Below are 25,089 nucleotides of genomic sequence, written 5' to 3'. Positions count from 1 at the left end.
TAAGACAAAAAGATTCTTAGCTTAACAGAAGTAGAATGGTTTGATCAAGCTCATAGACTCAAACTAAGAAAGGTTATAAAGAGGTTGATAAACAGAATAACCTTTACAAGGGATAGAAGAAAGATCCATCTGAGGTACCTAACATGGAAAATATCAAGATAGTTTGGAAAGTAGTGGTTCTTAGCACCACAAAATTGGTAGCCACATTTAAGTCAGACATAGTAGACTGAGTGGGTAGGTCATTCTACAAATCCCTCTAATTGAGACAACTCTGACCAGGTGTCTGAGGACCACGACAATAGAACTACTGCAAGAAATAGATGTAAGCAGGAGAGACGAGTAGGTTGGATAGGTCCTGAGATTCAGAAACGTAATAAAGCTCAAGGCCCAGCTTTTGTGGAAGAGGATATTTTCCAAGCACATCCATTAATATGCATGCTAGTGCTGGAAGAAATGCTGAATGCCTTTCAAGATCTAAAAGACTGAAAAACGAATGGCAAGTTCTGCTTCTGCCATGTGAATTGACGTTTGGATCATGGAAATATTAAAGCTATCAACATTTGAGAAACTGAATTGCACATTAAATGATAAAGATGGATCTTCCAGTCAATTACCCAACGGCACTCTTATGTATGTCAGCTCTTAATTAAATGTTCCAGGTGGAAACTCACCTTTTGTTTGCAATTAGACAGAAGTTTATTTCTTAAGGCTATTCCATGCAACTGTTGTAGTACTAAGTCTAAGTATTTAATATATAGAAAAATAGCCTTATTACTTTATTCTATCATGTCACATTGATGTATATAGTCATGTAATACTGTTTAAAATATTTAATGCAATGCTCTTGAAAAATGTTGCTCCCAAGTGAGTTTCAGTTTTAATGTGTCCTCTGTGCTGGAAGAAGCGACAAGGTCATACTTTAAATATGAAGTTGACCATATTTAAACAGAGAAATAAAATTATGAATACTGTTCAGAGAAAAAAGTATTATGTTTTACAGATTTACTTACCCATTACCACATCTTTTCGCACTCCATTCATGTTAGATTTGTACCAGGTTGCCAAAGTATGAATAGCAACATAGTTTGCTTCAAATTCACAGTTGGGGTTTGTCAGAACTCCCATTAGCCTAGGAATAAGTTCTGTTGAGCGTCCTTTGTATGGTCCAAGAAAAAGTCTCTTCTGATCATAATCGTTAGCATGAATATTATCCCAGATAACTGGAGCCCTCTTAAGAATTTTCGAAACTTCTTCAATTGATTCCACTGGGATGTCTTTAGATACAACCTTGGGACCTGAAGGAAATAGTGAAGCACATTAAAAATCAGGCATATTTTGAAAGGCAAAATTCACAATTCTAATAAGTCAAAAAGTGTCAAATGTAAGAAACTGGCTCTTTAAATAGTCAACAAAAATGAAGCACACTGTGTAAAGAATCCAGACAAAACCCGATTGGTTTACAGAGGCACAAATGAAATCCCAAATGCTGTCTTTTGGGGGAGTGTGGGCAAGCAGTTCGGCGTATCAGAGGGTAGTGCTAAGCATTTATTGCACACACAAAGGCAGTAAGTGAGAGACATATTCAATAAGGAAATTTGACACCAATTTATAAAAATAACATACTTTTATATGAATTTAGATACCAAGATCATCGGAATCAGGTACGTACTTTTAGAGTTATGTAGTTTTAGTTATCAAAGCGGTAATATTATCCCATTTGGAAAAACATGTACTGCATTTGAGCACTTAACAGCGACTTACAAGACTGTTCTTCTGGACTTAAGGTGAGTATGGAGTAAGTCCAAAGCCACATCAACAGGTAACCGAGAGAGGTTCTGGGGCTTCCGGGTACAGACGTTTGTTACGGTGTCGGGTGTCCCCTTCACTTTAGTGGGAACGGTCCAGTTAGAAAGAGGCTGCAAGCTAGGACTGGGGGGCCAGTCCAGAGGGAACCCACAGAGTGCTCATCCCGTGAGATGCTCACACACATACGGACACCATTGGCCCACTTCTCCTTGCGCTGTGGGGCTTGGTGCATTGGTGTGTTTTTGGCACCTGGATAAGTGCTGGAGTCACTTGCAGTTGGCGGGGGCCTGGAACGGTCGCCTCTCTTGGACTTGGGCTGTGGAGCGTGGGTGCAGAGGCACTTTGAAGTGTCGGGTGGCAGCGGTCAGAGGCTCACTCTTGGTCTTTGTTGCTGCTGAAAAGGGGACACCAGGCCAGCTGGGCCACTCACAATGTGGGTCTCAATGTCCCTGAAGTACCTTGGCGTGCAGATCGGGTTTTCTTGGTTTTGGTGTCTAAACTGGACACAGCAAGCCTTGGCTCAGGCAAGGGGTCCGGTACCACAGGTATTGGTTACTGTGCGGCTCCATTTGGTTCTGACCTGTAGGAGCATGGTGACCTCTTTCTGAGAGGCTGCAGCATCGGTAGCCCGGTGAGCAGCAGGACAGGGAACCAGACCTAGCTTCTTTTGGTGCCTGTAGCTGCAGGGGAGTATCTCCTCTACTCCAAAGGAGTTCTCTGACGATTTGCAAAGCACTGGCAGCTTTGAGTTTCTTAGAGGAGTCTGGACAGCGGCAGGACGAGCCTAGTTTCTCCACAAGGGTCGGGTGCAGCAGGCAGGCTTGGCGTCAAGTCAGTCGTGCTCCCTTGTTGCCGGGTCAGCAAACTTCAATTGACTTCTTTTGGACCATCAAATCTGAGGTCCTGGTATCACGGGGTCCCGTAAACACTCAATTTAGGGGTGTTAATGAGAGTGAGGGTAGCCAATGGGCTACTTCCCCCCCTGGTGTTACTACAGCCCCTAGATGAGTACTCCCTTAGCGGAGCGGGCATCACCCTGTCCCATAATTTCCAATTCCACCACACACAAGATGGTGGAATGTCTAACTTCATGTTCACTTCAGACTGTTCACCCTAGAGGTTTGTCCAGCCTAACAGTGCAACACGCTTCCTGCATATCTAATTTTCCTGCCTGTCCTCGTGCCAGATGGCCTCAGGGCAGAGGGTGGCATTTCCCGTCTGGGGAAGTCTTGGGTTGCATGTCAAAGGCAGCAGAGGCCTTTGAAGCCTCTTGTATGCATATGTAGATCACCAGTCAACCTACTTGGAGGAGGCGCAAACACACCCGAGCAGAGCAGGCACGGTTTTCTGTCCTCAGAGTGGAGCTTGCACCTACTAGATGGTCAGAAACTAGTCTATGGTGGTAGGAATAGTGGGTTCAGGGAGTACCTCTAAGTTACCCTCCGAGTGCACGTATTAATAAATCCATTTAAAGTCTCAGTATAAATGGTATGGATGATGTATCAGTACCACATCATCAGCAAACAGTTTGCATTAATAGTCCATGTTTACTAGACTTAAGCCTATTGTGCAATCTATAAACTGCAAGATGGTCTAAGACTGGTTAAATAATAACAGAGGCAGAGCAGTCTGCTTTCTAGTCTCCTAGAATATTTTCCCTTTGTTCCAAGTTCAGTTAAATTTATTATAGCTATGAAGTTATCTTCAACTGCAAGAATCGAGTCTTTTTTATGGTCTTCAAAATTTCAATTGAATATGGCCATTGACATCATCATGTGCCTTTTCAGCATCAAAGCATAGTAGTACAAAGTGGTTCTTTTTGTTTCTTGCGATTTGCAAGACATCTTGTAACAATTTGATATTGCCTTATCCTATTCTCCCCTTAATGAAGCAAAACCGATCAGTATTTTCGAGATCTGGCATGATTGTACTTCGTCTGATGGTCAGGATTCTAGTTAATATTTTGTCATTTGGAATTATTACAAGAGGAGTTTGAAGCTTGAACATATTTGAGCATTTTACCTGTTTTGTGCAGTAAGATTTCAAAGAGGATGAGACAGATATGCTGGTAATTTATCAGATTACTTAAAGATCTGAGATTTCATGTGTAGATTTTGTATTATAAAAGACTGCGGTTTGACAAGTGGTTCGCCCAACACAAAAGGCAACTCATGGGAACCTTTAAAGCAATACAAACTAGCTAGGATTTACAGATGGTGATGATATTCAGTGGAAGCATCAACTTCACCCAAAATATCCTTACTTATATTGCGGTCTGATAAGACTCCAGTAACTCGAGGCCTTCATCACTGGAATCCTGTCCTCTAATCTGTATAGGGTTTGGTCACTTTTCTAACTGTGTTAAGGGTCGAACAAATATCTAGCAGCCTAATGTAGACTGCCCAAAGTTGTTACCTGCACCAGAAGTGCCTTGGGCTTGAATGACCCACAAACCATACGCACATTGTAACTTGAAGTCATGTGACAAATATTAGTTTAAAACCTTTGTGCTCATCTGTCCACTGGAAGCAGTGATTACATGGTTAAAAAAACAAATCACAACTATTTTTCATAAGTCCCAACAAGAAACTTGTGAAGAACTATCGACAAAGTCCAAAATGGAAAATGTTACTTACCCTGTAAGCACATTCCGGGCACACTCAAGGTCTGTTAATGTTGGGCTCGGACAAGTTGTTTTTCTTCTACAAAGTCTTTAGAGTAACTAAGTATGGTGACCACAAATATTGCTGGAAATGTGCATTGGCCTCGGCTCCGTTGTTAGATAGTTTTTTACTCTTGAAGGATGATGTGAATGGAGCACATAGATTCAGAAAAGAGGACCATATGAAAGAAGATTAAAGAAAGTTGTCTGCAACAACAAAAACCTTACTGAGAGGAGGGTAGGTGCATGTGAATCTACAGCACTACATGCCAAAAACAGATGCTTACAGGGTAAGTAACATTTTCAGTCTGTGGCACGTGTAGCTGTAGATACACAGGCTGAACAGACTGTAAAGCAGCGCTCCTCTTAAGCTGTGACTAAGATGATGTTGCAGAATATTGAAAAAGTTTGTGTAGGACAGTCTGGCAGACTGGCTTGTTGGTGAATTAAGACGTCCACACAGTAATCGTTTGTGAAAGTGAGGGAAGTAGGACAGATAGCTGCTTTGCAGATATCCGCTATAGGAATATTGCCCAAGAAAGCCATAGCAGCTCAGTTTTTTTAATGGCCGAGTGCGATCCGGGAGGGACAGGTAAACGTCTTGACTTTCGCATAACAGGTGTGTATGCATTTGACCAGTCAGCGTGCTATACCTGCCTTGGAGAAATCACAGCATTTGTGTGGTTTGGAGAGAAATGTTGCGTCTTACAGAAAGCTTTAGTCCGGTCAATGTAATACATAAGCGCTCGTCATTTAAGGTGGGAAGAGCTGTTTCTGCTATGGGCTCTGGATGGGGGAAAAGGGGTTGAACACTGGGAGTTCTATAGTTTAAAATGAAAATTAAAGCCCACCTTAAAAAGAAATTTGGGGATTGTCCCAACGACTACCCTATCGGGGTGAACTTGGTAAACATGTTTTTCCAGAATAAAAGATTGAGCTCAAAGACACGCCTGACCGAAGCAATAGCTACAATGAAAGCTACTTTCCAGAAAAGGAACTGCAATTTGCAAGAGTGGAGTAGTTTAAAAGGAGGGCCCATAAGCCTGGTTAAAATGATATTGAGGTGGCTGGCACCGGTGGAATAATCCTTTTGAGTCCCTCCATAAAAGCCTTAATAACAAGAACGCTGAAAAGGGACGCATGCTCTCCATTTTGAAGGAAATCGACGCATGAGCCCACAAAGCAAACAGAGGAGCTCCCGTAAACAATCAACATTGCCCCGGCAGTTGACCCTGTATGTAGACAGGTGGTGGTGGTCCGTCACTGTGGTGGGCCTACAGCGGTGTTTTATTGTTAACCCAGGAGGATTTAATGCACGGGTATAGGAAGCTGGCTCTGTATATACTATACCAAAGTAAGGTATAGCTTGCAGAGTCCAGTGGATCCCCAAAGGTAGGTAGAGGCTAAAGTAGATAATACCTTACTCTATATTTGTGGTAGTGTGGGTGAACAGTAAGGCTTTATTAGAGGGTAGTACTAAGCATTTATTGTACACACTCAGGCACGAAATTATGTAACACACTCAAAGACTGAACTCAGAAAAATGTGCTTGTATAACAATATTAAAACTTATATTTTTTTTAACTAGAACCAAGCAAGTCTGGCACAGGTAAGTGTAAATGGTACTTTTCAAGGCAGGTTGAATACAAGCAAGCTGAATGAAAATGACTTTGCTACAGGTTTTTAAATACATTGAATACAGTTAAAATTACTGTTAGATTATTTTTGATTACTTTGCAGATTACTTTTACAGATTACTTTTTCTACTCAGTGCGATATGCCTAGATATCACACTGGGACATTTCCTAGAGAGCAATCCTATGAGAGGAAATTGAGTTATCGGTTTACAGGTAAGACTACTTGGTTGTGGGACTTGGGTTAGAATCAGGGTTCACCCAGGGTCCAGGATGCACTCTCAAAGCACCCTCAGCGGCAGTAGGGTGGCCGGGTGCAGAGTGCTCAGGCTCAATGTTATCCAATTGGGGATAGGGGGCCTCCGGTTGGTGGCTGCTCATGAGCAGGTCACAAGGTTGTGAGAGTTAAGCTCCTGGTGTTAGTCTCAGGGCAAAGGGGGGATCCGGTTTGGCACGCAAGGTGCACCCACAGCGGAACAGGGGTGGCCGGGTGCAGGTTTGGTGTTGGGTGCCCTGTTGGTTTCAATGGACATTCTCCGGTTGCAACAAACACTGCAGGCTTAGGGACGAATATCTTCTGGAGTCGACCACTGGATGGAAAGGTAAGTTGGGATGCCTGGAGATGCTGGGACACCGCTGGTTGCGCCACCCTATGCCTTGGGTTGTCAGGTGCAGGGGTGTCTTTAGGAGTCAGGTTTTTCCCTTAAAAGGCTCCGGTCGCGTTTCAGTATCATCCAATCTTACAGAAACAGCAAAGCGTTTTCACAGCTGTATGCAGGAGGTAAAAAAATCTTGGAGTTATCTTTGATAATCAACTGACCTTCGAAGGGCACGTAAATGCAATCACGTTTGCTTCCTTTTTTACCATGAAACTACTAAGAAAGATCTTCCCCTTTATTCCGAAAGATCTGCAAAAAACGGTATTTCTGCGCTGGTACTTTAAAAAAAAAACAAAAAAAAAAAAAACTGCGCAAATGCTCTTTTCGCGAAAATTATAAAGAAAAGTCTCAACAAGCTGCAGATTCTAAAAAATTCAGCTACTTCCCTTCTACTTGGCATACCTACAAGAGAGTCCATTTCAACTGCACTTCCGCTTCTCCCCTGGTTACCCACTGAGAAGCGTACACAGTTTAAGGCCCTGTGCATTGCATTCAGGGCTCTTCATGGGGATAGTCCTCAATTCTTTAAGCTTAGTTTTTGGTGGTACATCCCGCCAAGATCCCTCCGCTTAGAATCTGCATACAAGATCATTGTCCCTAGAGCAAAAAGAGCACAATGGGGCAGGAGAAGCTTCATAGGCAGCACTTCCCGCCTCTGGAACAGCCTCCTTTTACTCTTAAAAATGGAAAAGGACCTCCTCTCAGGAAAAAACTGAAAACTTGGCTCTAAACTATAAGGAGTTTTGTTAGGCTTGGCCAGCCCTGTTAGCAAGGTCACGTGCCTAAACACCCTCAGGTAGTAGTGCACGTTTGTTATAAATTTCTATTTAATTTCATACCAGGAAGAAACCTGTTACTCAACCGGAGGCGACTTTCTCATACGATGGACTGGGCAAGACGCATGTGGACAGAGGGGTGGGTGGCATCTCTAGACATGGAGAAGGCACTTCGCACTCTCTGGCGGTCCTACCTTATGGTGGTTTTGCGGCACATGGGTACGGGCCCGCTCTTTGTCAAGTGGTTGGCGCTACTGTATACTAGCCCAGTTAAACACAGGGTGGGGTGGATTAAGGGGGTTGGGAGGAAGTAATATCCGAACAGTTTTCCATCACCATGCCAGAAGGACGAGACAGGGGTTCCCAAAGTTCCCATTCCGGTTCGCTCTGGCGATAAAACCGTTGTTGTGTCATTTGAGGACTGGAGCAAAGCAGTGGGGCCTGGTGGTACTGTGGTAACTGCGGATAGTTTCCCTTTAGGCCGACGACACATTTGTGTACTCGAAGGAGAACCCTACTGTGCTGCCGGGAGTCATGTCAATGTGAGAGGACTTTGGGAGTGTGACAGGACTCTGTATTAATTAGGATAAGTCCTGGTTGTTCCCCATGACACTGCTATCAGATGTTCAGAGGGAGGAGCTACCAGACACTGGGTTACCCTGGCAGTCTGACTTCGTGAAGTACCTGGGGATCCAACTATAACATGAAGAGGCGGTCTTGTTCAAAGAGAACTTAAGTAAAATGTTGGAATCCATTCACAATCACTCCCCCTTCTGGACCAGCTTACTGCTGTCACCAACATGTAGGATTGCTGTGCCTAAAATGTTGGTATTACCCAGATTGCTACACATTTCCGCCACCCTCCTAATGGTCCTGAAGAAGTCCTTTCTTCGGGACCTGCTGAGTTTGACACAACTAATATGGGGCAATGGAAGGCACTGACTGGCTCTCAGCAAACTGTACGTACCAAGAGACGAGGGTGGTATACGAGCCTCGTGCTGCGAGCTGTACTACACGGCACCTCAGCTGCAGTGGCTGGCCTGTAAACCACAGCTGGAAGTGTGCTCCATGAATTGGGTAGGCGACCTCTTCTACACAAACTTCTAGATGCCTTAGCTCCAGAGAGGTTAGATGGTATATTACTGAATTTAGCTATGCACGTATGGAGGCATGATAACGCGAGGTCCACACCCTATGCCTCCAATCTCCCGTTACGGGCCATGGTAGAATTTGCGGGTTAAAGAGCGACATACAGGACCCGGGATTGGGAGGAGGTTGGGATTAGCACGTGGGCAGACGTGATGACCGATGAGGGAATGCATGAGTCTGAGGAGCTGACTGTGGAACATGGGCTGGGACGTAAGCAGTTTCTGTTCTATTTCACCCTCAGAGGTGTGAGATGGAGAAAGCAGGCTTCTGAAGAGGAGGGCCCCCCACGACGTAGCGGTGACCAGGGGAGGGAATGGGTTTGGGGGGACAGCCACTCTATAGAACTGAGAGACTGGTGGAAGAATGCGCTGAACGTAGATATCCCCGGCAAGGTGTGGTTTCGCTGTCTACAATCAGTTAGGCAGGTGACACAAAATGCGATTTCTCCTGGTTCAGTTACATTATCTGGGCTTTGCATATTTTATGCCAAGGAGGATCGAGCAAACGTACACAGAGGGGCTAGCTGGTGCCCCAGATGTGTGACAGAGGAGGCAGACTTCGTACATATGATATTGTTGTGTGTGATGCCATCTCCCTTCTGGCACAAAGAACAGATGATGGACGGAATGCTCACATATCTGGGTTTGATCCATAGTTTTCTTGCTCACCATCCCACCCCAGTTTGGAATGCAGCCATATGCAAATCAGTCTTGACCCTGCTCCTCATGGGAACAGTCCAGCCCGAAAAGCCAAGCAAGGTCTCTTCCTTGACCGGTAAAAAGCATCCCGGGACCAGTTTTGGGGTATCACCCCATATCAGCCGGGCTTGCTTGCATCCAGTGGCACAATGAGCACAGGATCCACGCCTGGGCGTACCCTTCCCACTTAGGACGACAAAAGCAAAAAGAACAGATGATGGACGGAATACTCAATAATGCAAACATTCAACCCCAGTCACAGATCTGGGTTTAGTGCATTGTTTTTTTGCTCAGCACACTACCCCAGTTTGGACCCAGCCATATGCAAATCAGTCTTGAACGAACTGGAAAGGGTATGCCCAGACATGGGTCCCATGCTCGCTATGCCACCTGATTAAGCCTAGCCTGGCTGATGAGGGGTGATACCCTGAAACCGATCCTAGGATGCTTTTTTCTGGTCTAGGGAGGACCTGGCTTGGCAGTTCGGGCAGCATCCAAGTACTACAGCAGTTGGGCCTTCAAAACAATTTAAGAAAATAAACAGCACAGCCTTTCCCTTCTTCGCTCCGCCATACCCCACGAAGAATTGGTCATCCACCCAGAACTCTCATATACGGTCAAGGTAGAACAACAACACTCTTTTTGGGTACAGTCCATAAAGTTGCTCCTCTTCTTTAGAGGGATGTGCTGAACGTAAGAAGTAGGCAGGGTGATGTACTGGCCTACATGAAAAGGAGTAACCACTTTCAGCAGAAAGGAAGCTCTAGTACAAAGAACTAGCTTGTCTGGGTAGATAATCAGGCATGAGAGGACAGTTGTGCAATGGCTCAAAAGCAGCAAACATCAAGAACAGGACGATTAACCCCTTCGCCGCGGGGGTAATTCCCCTGCGGCGTGGGGGGAGGGGGCGGAGGCTGCGCTGTGCTAGTGACGAGCCCAGCCAGTCATGAGGCACAGTGGAGCTGTGCTCATGACGAGCTGAGCTCGTCACGACTCCGCCCACTGATTGATTCCCTGCCTGTGCGGGAGAATCAATCACGCGTGGGCAGAGCACGACTGTTATGACGAGCACAGCTCCACTGTGTCTCATGACGAGCTGGGCTCGTCATGAGCACACAACGGGTTAAGGTCCTATTGCGGTATGATGAAGAGTGAAGGAGGAATCATATGTTGCAAAACTTTCAAGAGCATATGTACAACAGGGGGGTTTGAAAAGGGGTTGCTGATCAGGCAACTGCAGAAAGGTGGAGATGGCAGAAAGACAGCCTTTTAACTTGCCCAGGATAAAAAGAAGGCCCTGAAAGACGGGAGCAGAAATAGGATCTATCAGTTTCTAATCTTTGCCACAAACTTGCCCCAATGGTAGGCATACACCATTTTGGTGGAGGGAAACCTGGCTGTCAAAATAACACTGCAGACTTCAGGTGGAAGGTCAAAAGCGGTCAACTGTCGCAGTTCACTCTCCAAACATGTAGGTAGAGTGTTGACAGTACTGGTGGGAGAACCCTTGCCTGCTGCTACGACAGAAGATCCTCCGAAGGGGTAGCCTGATCGGAGGACCGATGGCCATGTGTAGGAAGCTGGCTCATTATATAGTGGACCAAAATGAGGTACACAGTGTCAAGAGTCTACTTACCCTTATTCGTTTACAAAGTGAGAAATTATAACACTAAATGCTCTTTTGTGGTAGTGTAGGTGAGCAGGTTAGGCTTAACAAAGGGTAGTGCAAAGCATTTGTTGTACTCACAGTGGCAATAAATGAGACAAACTCAAGAATAAGTCTGATTCCAAGTTAGAAAAATAAGTTTTATTTTTATATAAATTTGGATACCAAGAACTTAGTTATCAAGTACTTTTTTTAAATATTGAATATCACAGGTAAGTAAACAGTTCACTTAAAGGTCTCTTTATGCAGTAATGCTTTCCTATGGGAAAAAAGGCATAATCGCATACAGTTATTTAAGGTTGGTTTCTCGGGGTCTCCTTCAGGACTTTGGCCCCTACGACCCTCAAGTACCACCAGCAGTTACTAGTTACCTTCCCTGGGGTGTCCGGGTGCAGAGGTCCTGGACGGGTTGGTAGTGGTCACCTAGAAATAGGCTGCAGAGGGGGACTTGGGGTCATGTCCGGGAGCTACCAACAGGGAACTCTGGTCAGAAGGATCCTGGGAGCAAGGGGGAACAGGCAGTTAGTCGGTAACCAGGCTGGGGCGCTCGGGTGCCGAATGTATAGGTCAGAAGGGCTCTATGCATCCTAGCTCCTTACGGTGGACAGTTTTATCGGCTGAGGTTACAGAAATCAGCACAGCTGGGCCACTCTGCAACAGGGTATCTGCGGTGTCTACATCCCTAGAGGACTGCTCTCTCGGTGCTGTTAGACTCCTGACTGGACTTAACCCGGTCATGGTTGCTGCAAGGGATCAGGTACCCCGGGTAATGGTGCTGTGCGGTTCCGGTCAGTCCTGGTGTTCTCACAGCATGGGTACCTCTTCCTGGGGGCTGCTGCTTCGGACTGGGTGGTAAACAGCAACACTGTAAACCAGAATCTGCTTAATCGGTGCCTGCGGACTGCAGGGGATGGGCTCCTCTACTTCAAGGGAGATTGCTGGCAAATTGCGAGGGCTGGCAGTCTATCGGGGTTCTTGGTAATTGCTCAGCTGCAGGGCGAGCCACTTGGTCACAAGTGCCAAGACTGGGGCAGGCAGGGTTTGGTGCCAAACATCCCCCGCAGTCTTCAGTTCTCATTGTCTCATGGCTCTAGTTTGTCCTCTTCCTTTGGATCCATCGAATTGGAGTTCCTGGCATCAGGGGTGCTTTCTAAATACTCAATGTAGGGGTGTGAAGGGGAGAGACAGATAGCAGCCAATGGGATAGTCGCCTTTAGGGCGACTACACCTCCTATATGATCCCTTCCTGCAGGAAGTGGGCATTACACTGACCCACAAGCCTAATTCCACCAAAACCAAGATGGTGGAAATTTTGTTTTCGTGTTCCCATCACTTAGCCCACCTTCGGGTGGAACTAGCCCGATAGGGAACACGCCTCCTGACTAGCTTATTTTCCTACTTGTCCTGGTGCCAACTAGGCCTGAGCAACGGGGTGGTATTTTACCTATTTGAAGGGAAGCCTGGGTCACATATCAAAGGCAGCAGAGGCCTTTGAAGGCTCCTGCCAGGATATGCGGATTACTTAGCCATTGTGCTTAAGAGAGAGTGGGCTCTCACAAGCAGGGGGTCAGAAACCGGTCTGTGGTGGGACCCTGGTTCTACATGTTATACATGCTAGGCTCAAGCCCCTGAGGTTGAGGGCCCTCTATCTCTTTGAAGATGCAATTTCTCCTCTAGACGTAGATAGCTCCAGGAAGCTCACAGTTAGCCCAACCTGAACTGTATACTGGGTGGCTTCCCCCCCTTTGCCCCCTTCCCCCCTCAAATTACAGGACCTTCATTCTCCCTTTGCCATAATTACCGCTGGCCCTTGCCCATACATCTTCAGAATTTGCTAGCGAACCCCCACACCATAGAGTTGGCGATCTTGCGAATCACAGCTTTTCTAGCGCCAGCCTCACCCCCCCCCCCCCCTGTCCATCCCTCCGCCATACCTTCAGCCCTTCCTCTCTCCCGCCCTTCTCTATCCTGCTGTGGGTCCCTTTCCTTTCTCCCTCTTTGTTTTCATATGCTAGATGTGCTGCTATCAGGTATAGCTGGGCTTATCAAAAGCAAACCAGACTGTTGTAACTCGAGGGCTAGGCCCTACTGAGTTGGAATCCAGCTCGGAGCATTGGCGGATCGGTAAATACATCAATCATTATTGTAATCCATAGTGGTATGTGCTTGAGGCCGGATTTAGACGTAGAGTCCTGCTGTACACTTGCCATTCGCAGGTGCTGTTATTCCCTAGATGTTGGCTTTGTTCGCTTATGTAATAGTCAATGATAGATGTCATATCATGATTATTGACCACTGGTTGGCTTGATGTGATGTCCTGCAGTGGGCACTGATAAGTAGCAATATAGAGAGCTGTGGGGTAGGAAGTATGTCAAACGTTACCTCACATGTATTCCAAATGCAGACTGTGCATTAGGCCTTACCTCTCACTCTCTTCACTATCCGCTCTGTACCCTCTTCCTCCACACATCGTACTCCCCCCACCCCTCTTTCACCTAGCTCTCGGGGGATCTTTTCGCCCTCCCTCCACTTTTCTAGTTCCCCTTTTCTGTCTCCCTTCCTCAGTTAGAGTTGGTTTGTATTGTACTGATCCTAGTATACGAAGGGGTTCTATCATAACCTTTCTCTGATACAGTTGTCACGCTATGTGGCCGGCACAGTTTGGGTTGTAGGCGACTTGCTGTGTAAGCCAATGTAAATGCAATGTCAAATAATGCTCTCCCTGTGCATATCGAGCTCCAATTAAATCACGCGGCCAGCCCATGCCAGGGTTGTAGGCGAACTGCTGTGTACACGATGAAACTCCCCATACCCTTTAATAAAGAGTTAAAACGAAAAATACATTGATTATCAGTGGTTACATTTTCGCGCCATTAAAAACAGTAACTTTCTGTTTCTGGAATTTTGGTTTAATTTTAATTATTGCTTGCTTTCCGCACTGATAGTGCATGCAGGGCTCGAAAAATCCGAAAAATTGTACTAGTCCTGCAGGTCTAGTACCTTCAAAAATTTCCTCGACCTAACTTCACCCTACTTGACCTCCGTCTCTGAAAGCGGAGCAAATGTGACAAGTTACCAAGATTTAAAGGCATCTTTATTGCTCATTAGCTTTGTGAGCAATAAAAATGCCTTTAAATCTTGTTAACTTGTCACATTTGTTCCGTTTTTAAAGACAGAGGATAAAAGTTAGTTTGTTTTCCTACTCGCCAGAAAGGGCGAGTAGGACCTAAAAATAGCTCGTCCTTATTAATTCTACCTCGCATATGCGAGCGGGCGAGTGGATTTGTCGAGCCCTGGCATGTGTATAGATAGCGTGTGCACAGGGTGTATGAGGTCCAAATAAATTTGTACTGCACCAGAATGGACTACAAAGTCAATAGCATTCTTCACTCTGAAGATTGTAAAGATGCTTTCAGCATACCATCTAGCAAGTGACAAGATTCTCTTAACAGGGAAGCACTTAAGCTCAGGTATCGATTTCGACAGATATCATACAACTTTTTCACGAACGTAGCTGAATTACTGCAAATTCAAACATTATCACTCAAATCTTTATTGACCTTGGTAGGAACTTTTTTCAGCAGCATTCAAAGGGACACTGCGTTCCATGTTTACCAAACGTCTGGTGTCATGTTTTCACCACCATCTCAGATGCTTGGTGACAACATTCTTTTCACATATACCTGTCACTACATCTTGCATTGAATGTTTAAAGCTCGGGGTGTTTGGCAATTCACTTACAATCAATACTAATTCACTAGGAAAGGGGGCTGATGTATCAAAGGATTTCACCCATTCTCTGTCGGTAAATGTGATGGTACATTAGGAAAGATTCTTATGTAACCTGCCATTTTACCTATCGGTGAAATTAAATGTAGCCCAAATATGATTTTGATATTTCTCGATTCTCTAAAGTTTATAAAATAACAAAATAAGACCTAAAACGAGCTTCTCAACACTTCATCTTTAGACCAAAGACCACAAAACTGAAAAAAGCAGAAGGAAGAAGAGACCATGTTTTACTGTCATCCCTAAACAACAAAACTCAAGCAGAATAATGTTAGCCCAGTCTGTCTTTATGCTACCTTGTATAACCAAGTTACCTTGTATTTTCCCATTTTCAGTGTTTATATGTGTTTATATGTTTACACCAGTGATGGCCATTTTCCTTTTGGTGCGGTTTTATCAGTTATTTAAACCTAAAACCAGATAGCCTAACTATACTGCATGTGTGGACATCTGCTTGAGCAGATATGCCCCTGTGATGTCCAAATCGATTCTTAGAGATTAGAAGTGAACAGGGACGCCATTTTAAGTACATGTGCTGGACAATAGAAATGAGTTCCCCAGCTACATGATGGCTTCACTGAAACTAGAGATGTTTGGTATTAAACATCTTGGGCCTCATGTAGGTGGCCTGGCATTTACCACTTCATAAATACCGAATCATACCGATTCGGTATTTATGAAGTGGTAAATGCTATGTAGGTATTCCTGCGGTAAAAATTACCGATTCGTAGAAATTCGGTAATTACCGAATCGGTATTTACCGATTCGGTAATGAGGCATACCTTCCCATTGATGGGAAGGTATGCCTCATTACCGAATCGGTAAATACCGATTTGGTAATGGGGGAGCACATGCAAGGGTGGCAGGGTGTCACATTGACACCCTGTTGCACCCCTGATTCGGCCATGTGTGCACACGTGGCGCACATACATGCCCTAAGGGCATGTATGTCTGCCACATTGCACACTTAAACGTGCACAAAAATGCTTTTTTTCACCTATTCGTCATTTACCACCAACCTTTAGTTGGTGGTAAATAACGAATCCCCACACCCACCACACACTCCCCCTACATCTCATTTCATGATTCGGTATTTACCGAATCGGTAAATTTACCGATTCGGTAATTTTACCGATTCGGTAAATACCGAATCATGAAATTCTCCCCCTACATCTCAAAGCCAAAATACCGGTCGGTAACGGTATAATTACCGAAAATCGGCCGTTACCGACCGGTATTTGGCTTCCTACATGAGGCCCCTTGTATTAATAAGCCCACACTGATTCAAGGGATGGATTTATTAATGCATGCACCCAGAGGGCACTTTAGAGGTGCTTCCTGAACCTACCCACTATCAGTGTACTGGCTGACTGGTGTAGACCAGGGACTCACGTCTAAGCATACCCTGCCAACTTATGGCGAACAAAGCGGTACAAAAGGGGGTGGTGAAGAACGGAGCATCAGAACCAATCAAACACTCACACCCAGTCAGTTGACTGGGGGTGAGTGCTTGCAATGTTCAACACGCCGTCCATCATTTTCTTTGGTTTTTGCTTTGTTCGCCATAAGTTGGCAGGGTATGCTCAGACGTGAGTCCCTTGCTCACTTTGCCACTGGATTCAAGCAAGCCTGGCTGAAGACGGCTGAAATGCCAGAAACCGGTCCTAGGAAGCTTGTTTCCGGTCCAGGGAAGACACGGCTTGGCAGTTCGGGCTAGACTGTTCCCATGAGGCACAGGGTCAGACTGATTTGCATATGGCCATGTCTGAACTGGGGTGGCAGAGTGGGCTAAAGAATGGTGATGGATTAAACCCAGATCAGTTGACTGGGGGTGAGTGCTTGCAATGTTCAACACTCCGTCCATCATTTTCTTTGGTTTTTGGTCAGTTTCTTTAAGGCAGCCGACATGGCCCCCGTCCCATGGAATGTGCCCTCACTACGATCGAGCTTCGCCTCCCATATCAAATTGAAGTCGCCCCCCAAAATAAGACCAGGGTCATCATGTGTTGTGCTCTCGCAACAGACCTCGCAGGAAGGAATCCTGAGCCTGATTTGGTGCATAAGTGTTGCATAGCATGAGGACGCGGTGCCAAATCCAGAGCATCACTTTGAGGAATCGACCATCTTTACTACGAACTGTTATGGAATCCCCCTGGTGGATACCCGCCTGACAGGGAATGGCTACGCCACCTGACTTGGTGGAAGCGGAGGCCCAGAGGTCATGACAGCATTGTGTTGGGGGGGGGGGGCACACTAGCACAGACCGGGTAGAGGAAGCAAAGGACAGCCTCCCCCCCCCCCCCGATAGAGACGAAGGGAGTGTAAAGGCCATAGCGATCACTGCAAAGTGGTGTAGAAGCCCAGGACACCCCGCCTGTCGGAACTGTCCCCCCCGCCAGATGAAGAAGTAGGATAGCAAAGAGTGAAAAGAAGAAAGAATCTCCCGCCCACCAAGGAGAATAGAGCAAGAAGAGAAATGCAAAAGAGGTGACAGGAGAGGAGGGCAAGAAAGGTGAAATATCAACATAGTGCAAAAAAAATACAACATTGGCCAACTGGGCTGCAGTGTCCTGTTCCGAACTGGGGGTGATTGCGGCTTGAAGGCACATACCATCCCGGAGAAGTCACTCTCCCAGGAGCAGGGGGGGGGGGGGGGGTGTTTCCAAACCCAAAGAATGGGAGCGAAGAGGGTGAGCTCCCATTCTTTGGGAGCTGGTTAGTTAGGCTCAGAGCAGGGCTAGGCTTCGGATATGGACAATGAGTCACAATATAACAGGCGTGGAAGAGCGAGAGTCCGCCGAAGGGGTCCGTTCCGCCATGAAGCGAATATGCTGAATGATTTCCTGCTGGCTTGGGAAGCCGACTGCGTGGTGCACTCCTGTGGTGCCGCACCTGGGACCAGGACAGTTTGGCCAGCTCCCGGACACGGGAGGATGAATGTGGCGGACTGGTGGCGGCGAGAGCGAGATGTGCAGGAGTTGTGTAGCCTCCTGGAGGGACCGCACCATCCGACGCTTAGATTCCCACTGGAAAAAGAGTGCAAAAGGATGCCCCCATTGGTACTGAATATTGAGGCTCTGCTACTTGTCTGTCACCGGCATGAAATCGCGTTGTCTGCGTAACGTGGTAGGGGCAAGGTCCTGGAAGATCTGAATGGCGGTCCCGTTATAGGTGAGGTCCGGTTTGGAGCACGCTGCCCTGAGTATCGCCTCCTTCTCAGTGAAAAAGTGGTCTCGGGTCAGGATGTCGGGGATGAGGCCCGAGCGGGTGGAGGGGCCCGAAACCCGAAGAGTCCGGTCGAGGGCTGGAGGAGAAGTATCATCATTGGCCCAGATGTTATGGAGGAGTTTTGCCACAAACGTCATGATGTATGACCCCTCTGCTCCAATCGGAACCCCCCCCCTGATGCTGAGGTTGTTGCGGCGGCCCCGGTTTTCCAAGTCCTCCTGCTTCAGCTGCAGATCGATGTGCTGTTCCTCTAGGGTGGCCAGCCGCTGCCAGAGGTGCTCCCGGTCCTCCGTTCGAGCGCCCACCATCTTCTAGAGACCATCCACTCTCTCACCCAGGTCCGTGACTTCCCTGTTGAGTTCCCGGACACAGGTGTGGACTTCCAAGCGCAGGGAGTCAATTTCAGATCTGAGCTCCGCCATGAAGTTCGCCATGAAAGATTGCGTGATTGGCGCCGAGTCCTTTCCAGCTGAGGATGCCATTAATCCGAGGGGGGGGGGGGGGGGGGGGTTTGTTCCAGAGTGCAGCTACTGGGTTGTCCTTCTGAGGTGCCACCGGCTCTTTTACGGCTTTAGTGCGCGTCATCACCTCCCAATGATGAGAACCCGCAGAGCCCAGTCAAAGCAGCAGGGGCCCGCAATGGGGTGTTGTGAGCAAGCCACGAAGTGTTAGGGGCCTCCAGTCAATGAGATGCAGTCCAGCAGAGAAGGCTCTGTGGCCGACGGTCCTCAGGCTGGGTGGGTGGGGGGGGGGGGGGGGGGGGGGGGCCTCGCGCTCCGCCACAGGTCACTAGGCCAGGAGGGCCTCTGGCATCAGGCCGCGCTCGGCCTCTTCAAGGACCAGTAGCTGTCCGACCCCTCTGCAGGCCACCGCCAGGCTCCCAGGTCTGCTAGCTCATGCAGCAAGGTGGCGCAGTGATGAGCAGGCACGGCCGCAGGTCAGCGCACCGCGGTCAGCCCGGGGGCACCCTGAACCTGAACCCTGAAGAGCAAGAAAAAGACCTGCTGTGCAGCTGCTAAGAAGAGGAAGACACCAAGTGCTTTGGCCCCAGCCCTACCAGCCTGTCGACCCTCGAACCTGCTCCTGCTACAACCCATCACCTCTTGTGGCTAGCAACCTCACAAACCCCGGAGGACCTGGCTACCTTTTGGCTCGAAGCACCTGGGACTCCCATGTGCAGAGGCTCTGCTCAAAATCAGCATCTAATCCTGGCAACAGCCCGGAACCGCGAACCCTGCACACACTGCACCCGCCAAGCCTGGCCTGTGCCGGAGTGAGTAAAGACCACAAGGACGACCGCCACCATCCCCCCCCCGCCCCCCCCCCCCGCCCCGGCGACTGTGACCCCGAGTCCAACACCCAAGGACTTCCCTCGACACTCCAGACGACGCCTGCAGCCTCAGAACCAGGTAGCCCCCAACCGCGATCAACAGAGGGTAAGATTTCCCGACACCAAAAGGCACCCCGCGGCCCGCTGTGCCCAACTCCAGTGTACCTACCTACCCTCCAACTACCCAACTTACCTCTCAAAGTGGTGGTGGCACCTGAAGAATCTTCGTCCCCGAGCTTGCAACCTTTTTCCAAACTGGAGCTTTCCCATTGAAATCAATTGAACGTCCGAAGGCTCAAAAGCACCTCAGGCTCCCGCCTGGAAGGCATGGCGCCCCTCTGGCTCCATGTCAGCCACTGATCAGAATGGGGAAGGCGGCACTAGGCAGGTTGGCATCAGGATCGACATAGGGGGGAGGTCAAGATGGTACGACCGGTGCCAGTCAGGATCCATCTGTGGATCCAAGGGGCACAACTGGCACCGGGGCACATCTGTTGGCAGGGAACCTTCAGGGCCCAAAAGTGCACCAGTGGGGAAGGGCTGCTCAAATATGAGGCTTAGGGCCACAGTACTCACGAAGTTGAGCGGGGTCGTGGCAGCTCCCAGAAAGTCGTGGAGGAATTGAGCCAGTCCAGGCACAACCGCGGAGCAGGCCTCAAATGACAAAGCTCCCTTGTCTCGTCTGAAGACCTCTTAGATCTCCTTGCTCTTTTTTTTGTCTTGTGGGACTTAGCCGAATGGCCCAACGACTTTGAGATCCTGGGACCATCCGCTCTACCGTGATAGTCGTGGCATGGCAAGGAGCTTAAGGGACTACTCCCACAAGGCCTTGGGATGCATGCCGCAGTAATCCTTGGAAGAAATAGAAGATGCTACCCTGAACGTCTGCTTTCTCAGAGAAAAAGATGTCATTTGGCTTGCCAGCACAGAGCCTGATTTCAGCTCCAAAGACTTAGACTTCAAGGATGGCTTAGTATGCGTCTTCGATGCTGGAGCTGAAGAGCGCGACTGAGACAGGATTCAACGCTGAGAGATGGGCGTGCATTTGTCTGAAACACAATTCGGTGCAGACCATGGACTTGAAGAAGTGGCGGACTGGAGGCCTCATGACTGACCTGCAGGCTCGACCCCCTTGAGGGCGGTGCTCAGCTTCTGAGTGGTGTCCAGAAAGGCATTATGGTAGTACTCACTGTGGGCGGCTTTGTGGTTGGGTACTATGCAGCTGGAGACTTGCTTGCTTTGATTTTGGAGCAGAAACTTTTCTCTATCACCATCACTTGTGCCTCAGCACCGGAGGCTTCTGGCTGCAGCTCGAGCTCTCCGTTCTCCAAACATGTCCTGAGTATCGTCCGATCAGTAGTGCGCCATCAAAGCCGATGTGATGGTACCAAAGGGTTTTCTTGTTCTGGAAGGCGAGCATGCCGAGCAGGAGGCATCCTGGTGGTCTGGGGACAGACATAAGTTACACACCTGATGTCCTCCAGTACTTTGCTCAACACTTCAGGCAGTAGTGTAATGGAGTTCGTTCCATTATGGGTACATTCTCTAGTGTCAAGGAATCGAAGACCATACTGGGAGACTCAGCTGTTTGACAACAGAATAGAAGCAAAAGGCTATGCGATGCTTGGAAGTGACAAGATACATTTATAATTCATCCAACAAGTAAAAACGATCTGAGCAGATCTGACGAAACACCACACAGCATCGAACCAGAACTCCAAGGGACACATCTGAACCAGACAACAGAGAAAAAACAATCTAACAATGGGGCCGATTCTCTTGCCCATTATCAGCAATAGGTGGAGTCACTATAGCTCATTGCCCAAAAGACTTAAGAAAAACATTTGAGTCCAACACTAGATGGCAGGAGTATGCACAGCATGTGCATCTAAAGCTACACAAATCACAAACAATTTATTATTTTGTACAATTTACCATATTTAACCCTGAAAAGTTTCCATGAACCAGAAAATTAAGCTAACACTACTTGTTTCTTTCAAATTAAAAGGTTGCGCTGCTCTCTAGCAAAACAAAACCAGATAGCACTGATGGATGGATTTTGTAAAGCACCTGCTGAGGGCACTAGGGAGTTTCGTCATGCCAACTGCCAATGTCCAAAATTTTAAACCAAGAGAAGAACAAGTGAACGTTTACAAACAAGTTACTGGATAGAAGTTTGGACAACATTTGAATCCCATTGAGGTCTATGTAGCAAAAAAAAAGAAAAAAACTAGCACTGGCACAAATGACAAATCACACAATTCAATGTTATTTTTATGATAACTAAAACATACCTGTCCACAACACCTGAATACCTGGAAGCAGCTTTTCGCCTACAGTCCGTAGATAAGGAGACTGAGCAGGATTCGGAAAACAGAAAGTTCCACAATATTCTGAGGAAACAAATTATGGTGCTTCAATATAACACTTTAGTAAGTCATAAGACATGACAGCAGTTGAAACATCAAAAACATGCTGCAAGAATTTTAAAAGACAACTACCAAATTAAATATACAAATCCAAAAAACACGTGTCCTACACTCCATGGACACAAGAACCACCAAAGAATAAAACTGCTGAAAATTCCATGCCATTTGAGGTAGCCCTCCGACCCTCCATGACTTCCTACTTCCTCTAAACATCCTACTGTTTACCAATTCATTTTCAGGTGGTGTCTACCAAACATCGCAAGCTATTTGGCTGTGGAAGACATTGTGGGCTTACCAAGAACAGAGGGGCTTGCAGCCATCCCTTCCCGCCCAAAGGAATATCCTTTCTATTGGATGGGTCACCACGTTTCAGCCTGTCCAACTTGTGTAATACCAACCCATTAAGTATAGCCTCTTTATCACCTATGAGTGGCTGGCTTCTATGCTTCCTATGCTCAATTTAGAGAATGCCCTCCATCAGAGATAGTGTATTTTCCAGATGTCTCCCTAGTGTTCTTGTCTTCCCCATGGCTCTATCTGCTCAAGTAATTCTTCCACATCCACATTTCTGCACTCCCATGCCGCTCACTTTTGCCTGCGTTCTGTCCCTCATACTGGCCCCCAGCACTCCTCAATCCACTTGAGTGGCTTTTTAATTTTTTTTGTTGCATCACTGCTGCACTACATTTTATTTTAATGGAAATGTCCTTTTGTAGCTACATGCATCCGTGCTGGATGCATGTGCGTGCCTACAAGATAATGAATATGCTACTTACCAGTATGCATCTGTTCTTGGCATGTAGGGCTGCTGACATTCATATCTGTGCATAGATCGCCGCCTAGTGTTGGGTCCGGATGTTTGCACGTTGTTGTCCTGGAAGAGTCTTCGAAGTATCCTGGGATAGGTGACTCCTCCCCTGGACTACAGTGCGCATGGGCATCCTCTCCATCCTCAGATTGTTTTTCGCCATTGTGGCAGTGATGGAGTTGATACAGAAAGTGATGACCATGCTTACAGTAATTGACAGCTGCAGCTGCTACAGGCGCCGGGGAGGAGGGAGGGCGATATGAATGTCAGCAGCCCTACATGCCAAGAACAGATGCATACTGGTAAGTAGCATATTCAGTTCGAGGCATGTGGGCTGCTGAATTCATATCTGTGCATAGAATACATAGCAGTACCTCCTATTAGCGGCGGCTACCGGTGCCAGCTGCAGCGGTCTGAAAAAGAGTTTTGAGAACAGCCTGTCCTACAGCTGCCTGCTGTTTTGATTGCACATCTACACAATAGTGTTTGGTAAATGTGTGTGTAGTGGACCAGGTGGCTGCTCTACATATATCATGCAAAGGGATGTTTCCCAGGAAAGCCATGGAGGCCCCTAACTTACGTGTTGAGTGGGCTCGTGGGGGAATCGTTAATGTGCGTTTAGCCTTTTGATAGCAAATTTGAATACATTTAACGATCCATCTGGCTATACCTGCTTTGGAGATAGCGTTACCTTTGTGGTGTGGGGCAAAGGCAACGAAAAGTTGTTTAGTCTTCCTAAAGATCTTAGTCCTGTCGATGTAATACATGAGGGCTCTCTTCACATCTAGTGTATGGAGTGCTCTTTCTGCGACAGTTTGTGGGTTTTGAAAGAAAACAGGCAGTTCAATAGTTTGATTCATGTGGAACTGCGATATCACCTTGGGCATGAATTTGGGGTTGGTACGTAGTACGACCCTGTTGGCGTGAACCTGTATAAATGGCTCTTGAACGGTTAGTGCCTGGAGTTCACTAACTCTTCTTAAAGAAGTGATCGCTACTAGGAAAGCTACTTTCCAGGTAAGGAATTGAATCTCGCATGAGTGTAGAGGTTCAAAGGGTGGACCCACCAGGCGTGTGAGGACCAAGTTGAGGTTCCACATTGGAGCTGGTGGGTGGCTTGGAGGAATTACTCGTTTGAGTCCTTCCAAGAATGCTTTGATGGCAGGCACTCTGAATAAAGAGAGGTGCTGCCTGTTCTGGAGATAGGCTGATATTGCGGTCAAATGGACACGTATAGAGGTGTACGCCAGATTGCATCGGTATAGGTGTAAGAGGTAACAAATTATGTTTTGGATGGATGCGTCCAGCGGGTTAATGTCATTATTATTGCAATAAATGACGAACCTTTTCCATTTGGCTGCATAGCAAGCTCTGGTAGTGGGTCTTCTAGCTTCCTTAATGATGTCCATACAGTCAGGTGGCAGGTTTAGGTAGCCAAACTCTAGGACTTCAGGAGCCAGATTGCCAGGTTCAGCTGTTGCGGATCTGGGTGCTGAAGCTCTCCATGGTTCTGCGTCAAATGCGCGGGTTTGATCCGCAGCCTTTGATGCGGCACCACGGAAAGTTCGAGAAAAGTGGTGTACCATGGCTGGCGTGCCCACGTTGGAGCAACCAGGACGAGTGTCAGTGAGTGTTGTCTGAGTTTGCGAGCCACCAGCGGTATCAACGGTGCTGGGGGAAAAGCGTCCGCAAATCTGCCGGACCAGTTAATCCATATCGCATTGCCCTGCGACTGTGGATGTGGGAACCTGGCGGTAAAGCTTTGGCATTTTGCGTTTTCGCTTGTGGCGAATAGGTCTATCTCTGGATGACCCCCATTGCTGGAAGTACGGTTGGAGTACTGATGGGTGTAACTCCCACTCGTGCATCTGGTGGCTGTGTCTGCTGAGCAGATCCGCCATCTGGTTGTCCTTGCCAGGGAGGTGTTCCGCCATGAGGAACATGTTCCTTTGAATGGCCCACTTCCACATGCTCTGAGTCAGATGAGACAACTGTGGAGAGTGTGTTCCTCCCTGTTTCTGTATGTAGTACATGGCGGTCATGTTGTCCGTCCGGATCAACACGACTTTGTTGCACAAGTGTACTTTGAATGCTTTCATAGCCAGGAAGATTGCCATCAGTTCTAGAAGGTTGATGTGCATCTTCTTTTGTTGTGTTGTCCATAGTCCCTGCACTGTGTAGTTGAGTACATGAGCTCCCCATCCCTGGAGAGACGCGTCCGCTGTCAGTATTATCTGTGGAACAGGCTCTTGGAACGGTCGGCCCTTGCAAAGGTTTTGTGGATTCCACCAATGCAGAGAGTTGTATGCCCGACCGCTTACCAACACTAGGTCTTTTAGTTGTCCGTGAGCCTGATTCCATTGACGTGCTAAGCACTCCTGAAGCGGGCGCATATGTAGTCTCGCGTGTGGGACTATGAAAATGCAGGAGGCCATCATGCCTATCAACTGCATGA

At 47.4% G+C, this 25,089-nt stretch overlaps 1 protein-coding gene across 2 annotated transcripts in view; it reads right to left on the bottom strand.

Annotated features, from left to right (window-relative positions):
- The window catches only part of OGA (O-GlcNAcase), a 476,162-nt gene that overhangs the window by 368,757 nt on the left and 82,316 nt on the right, over positions 1-25,089 (bottom strand). For both annotated transcript variants that reach the window (XM_085606452.1, XM_085606453.1), the window contains 2 exons: positions 21,692-21,790; positions 1,011-1,295 (listed from right to left, as the gene is read on the bottom strand). In XM_085606452.1, the coding sequence (XP_085462578.1) occupies positions 1,011-1,295; positions 21,692-21,790 (384 nt within the window). The remainder of the gene's footprint in view (positions 1-1,010; positions 1,296-21,691; positions 21,791-25,089) is intronic.

The sequence above is a fragment of the Triturus cristatus genome, chromosome 1_2, assembly GCF_964204655.1.
Source record: "Triturus cristatus chromosome 1_2, aTriCri1.1, whole genome shotgun sequence".
In the NCBI taxonomy this organism is placed as follows: domain Eukaryota; kingdom Metazoa; phylum Chordata; class Amphibia; order Caudata; family Salamandridae; genus Triturus; species Triturus cristatus.
Note: the sequence above shows the minus strand (reverse complement) of the source record. Positions and strands in the feature narration are given on the sequence as shown.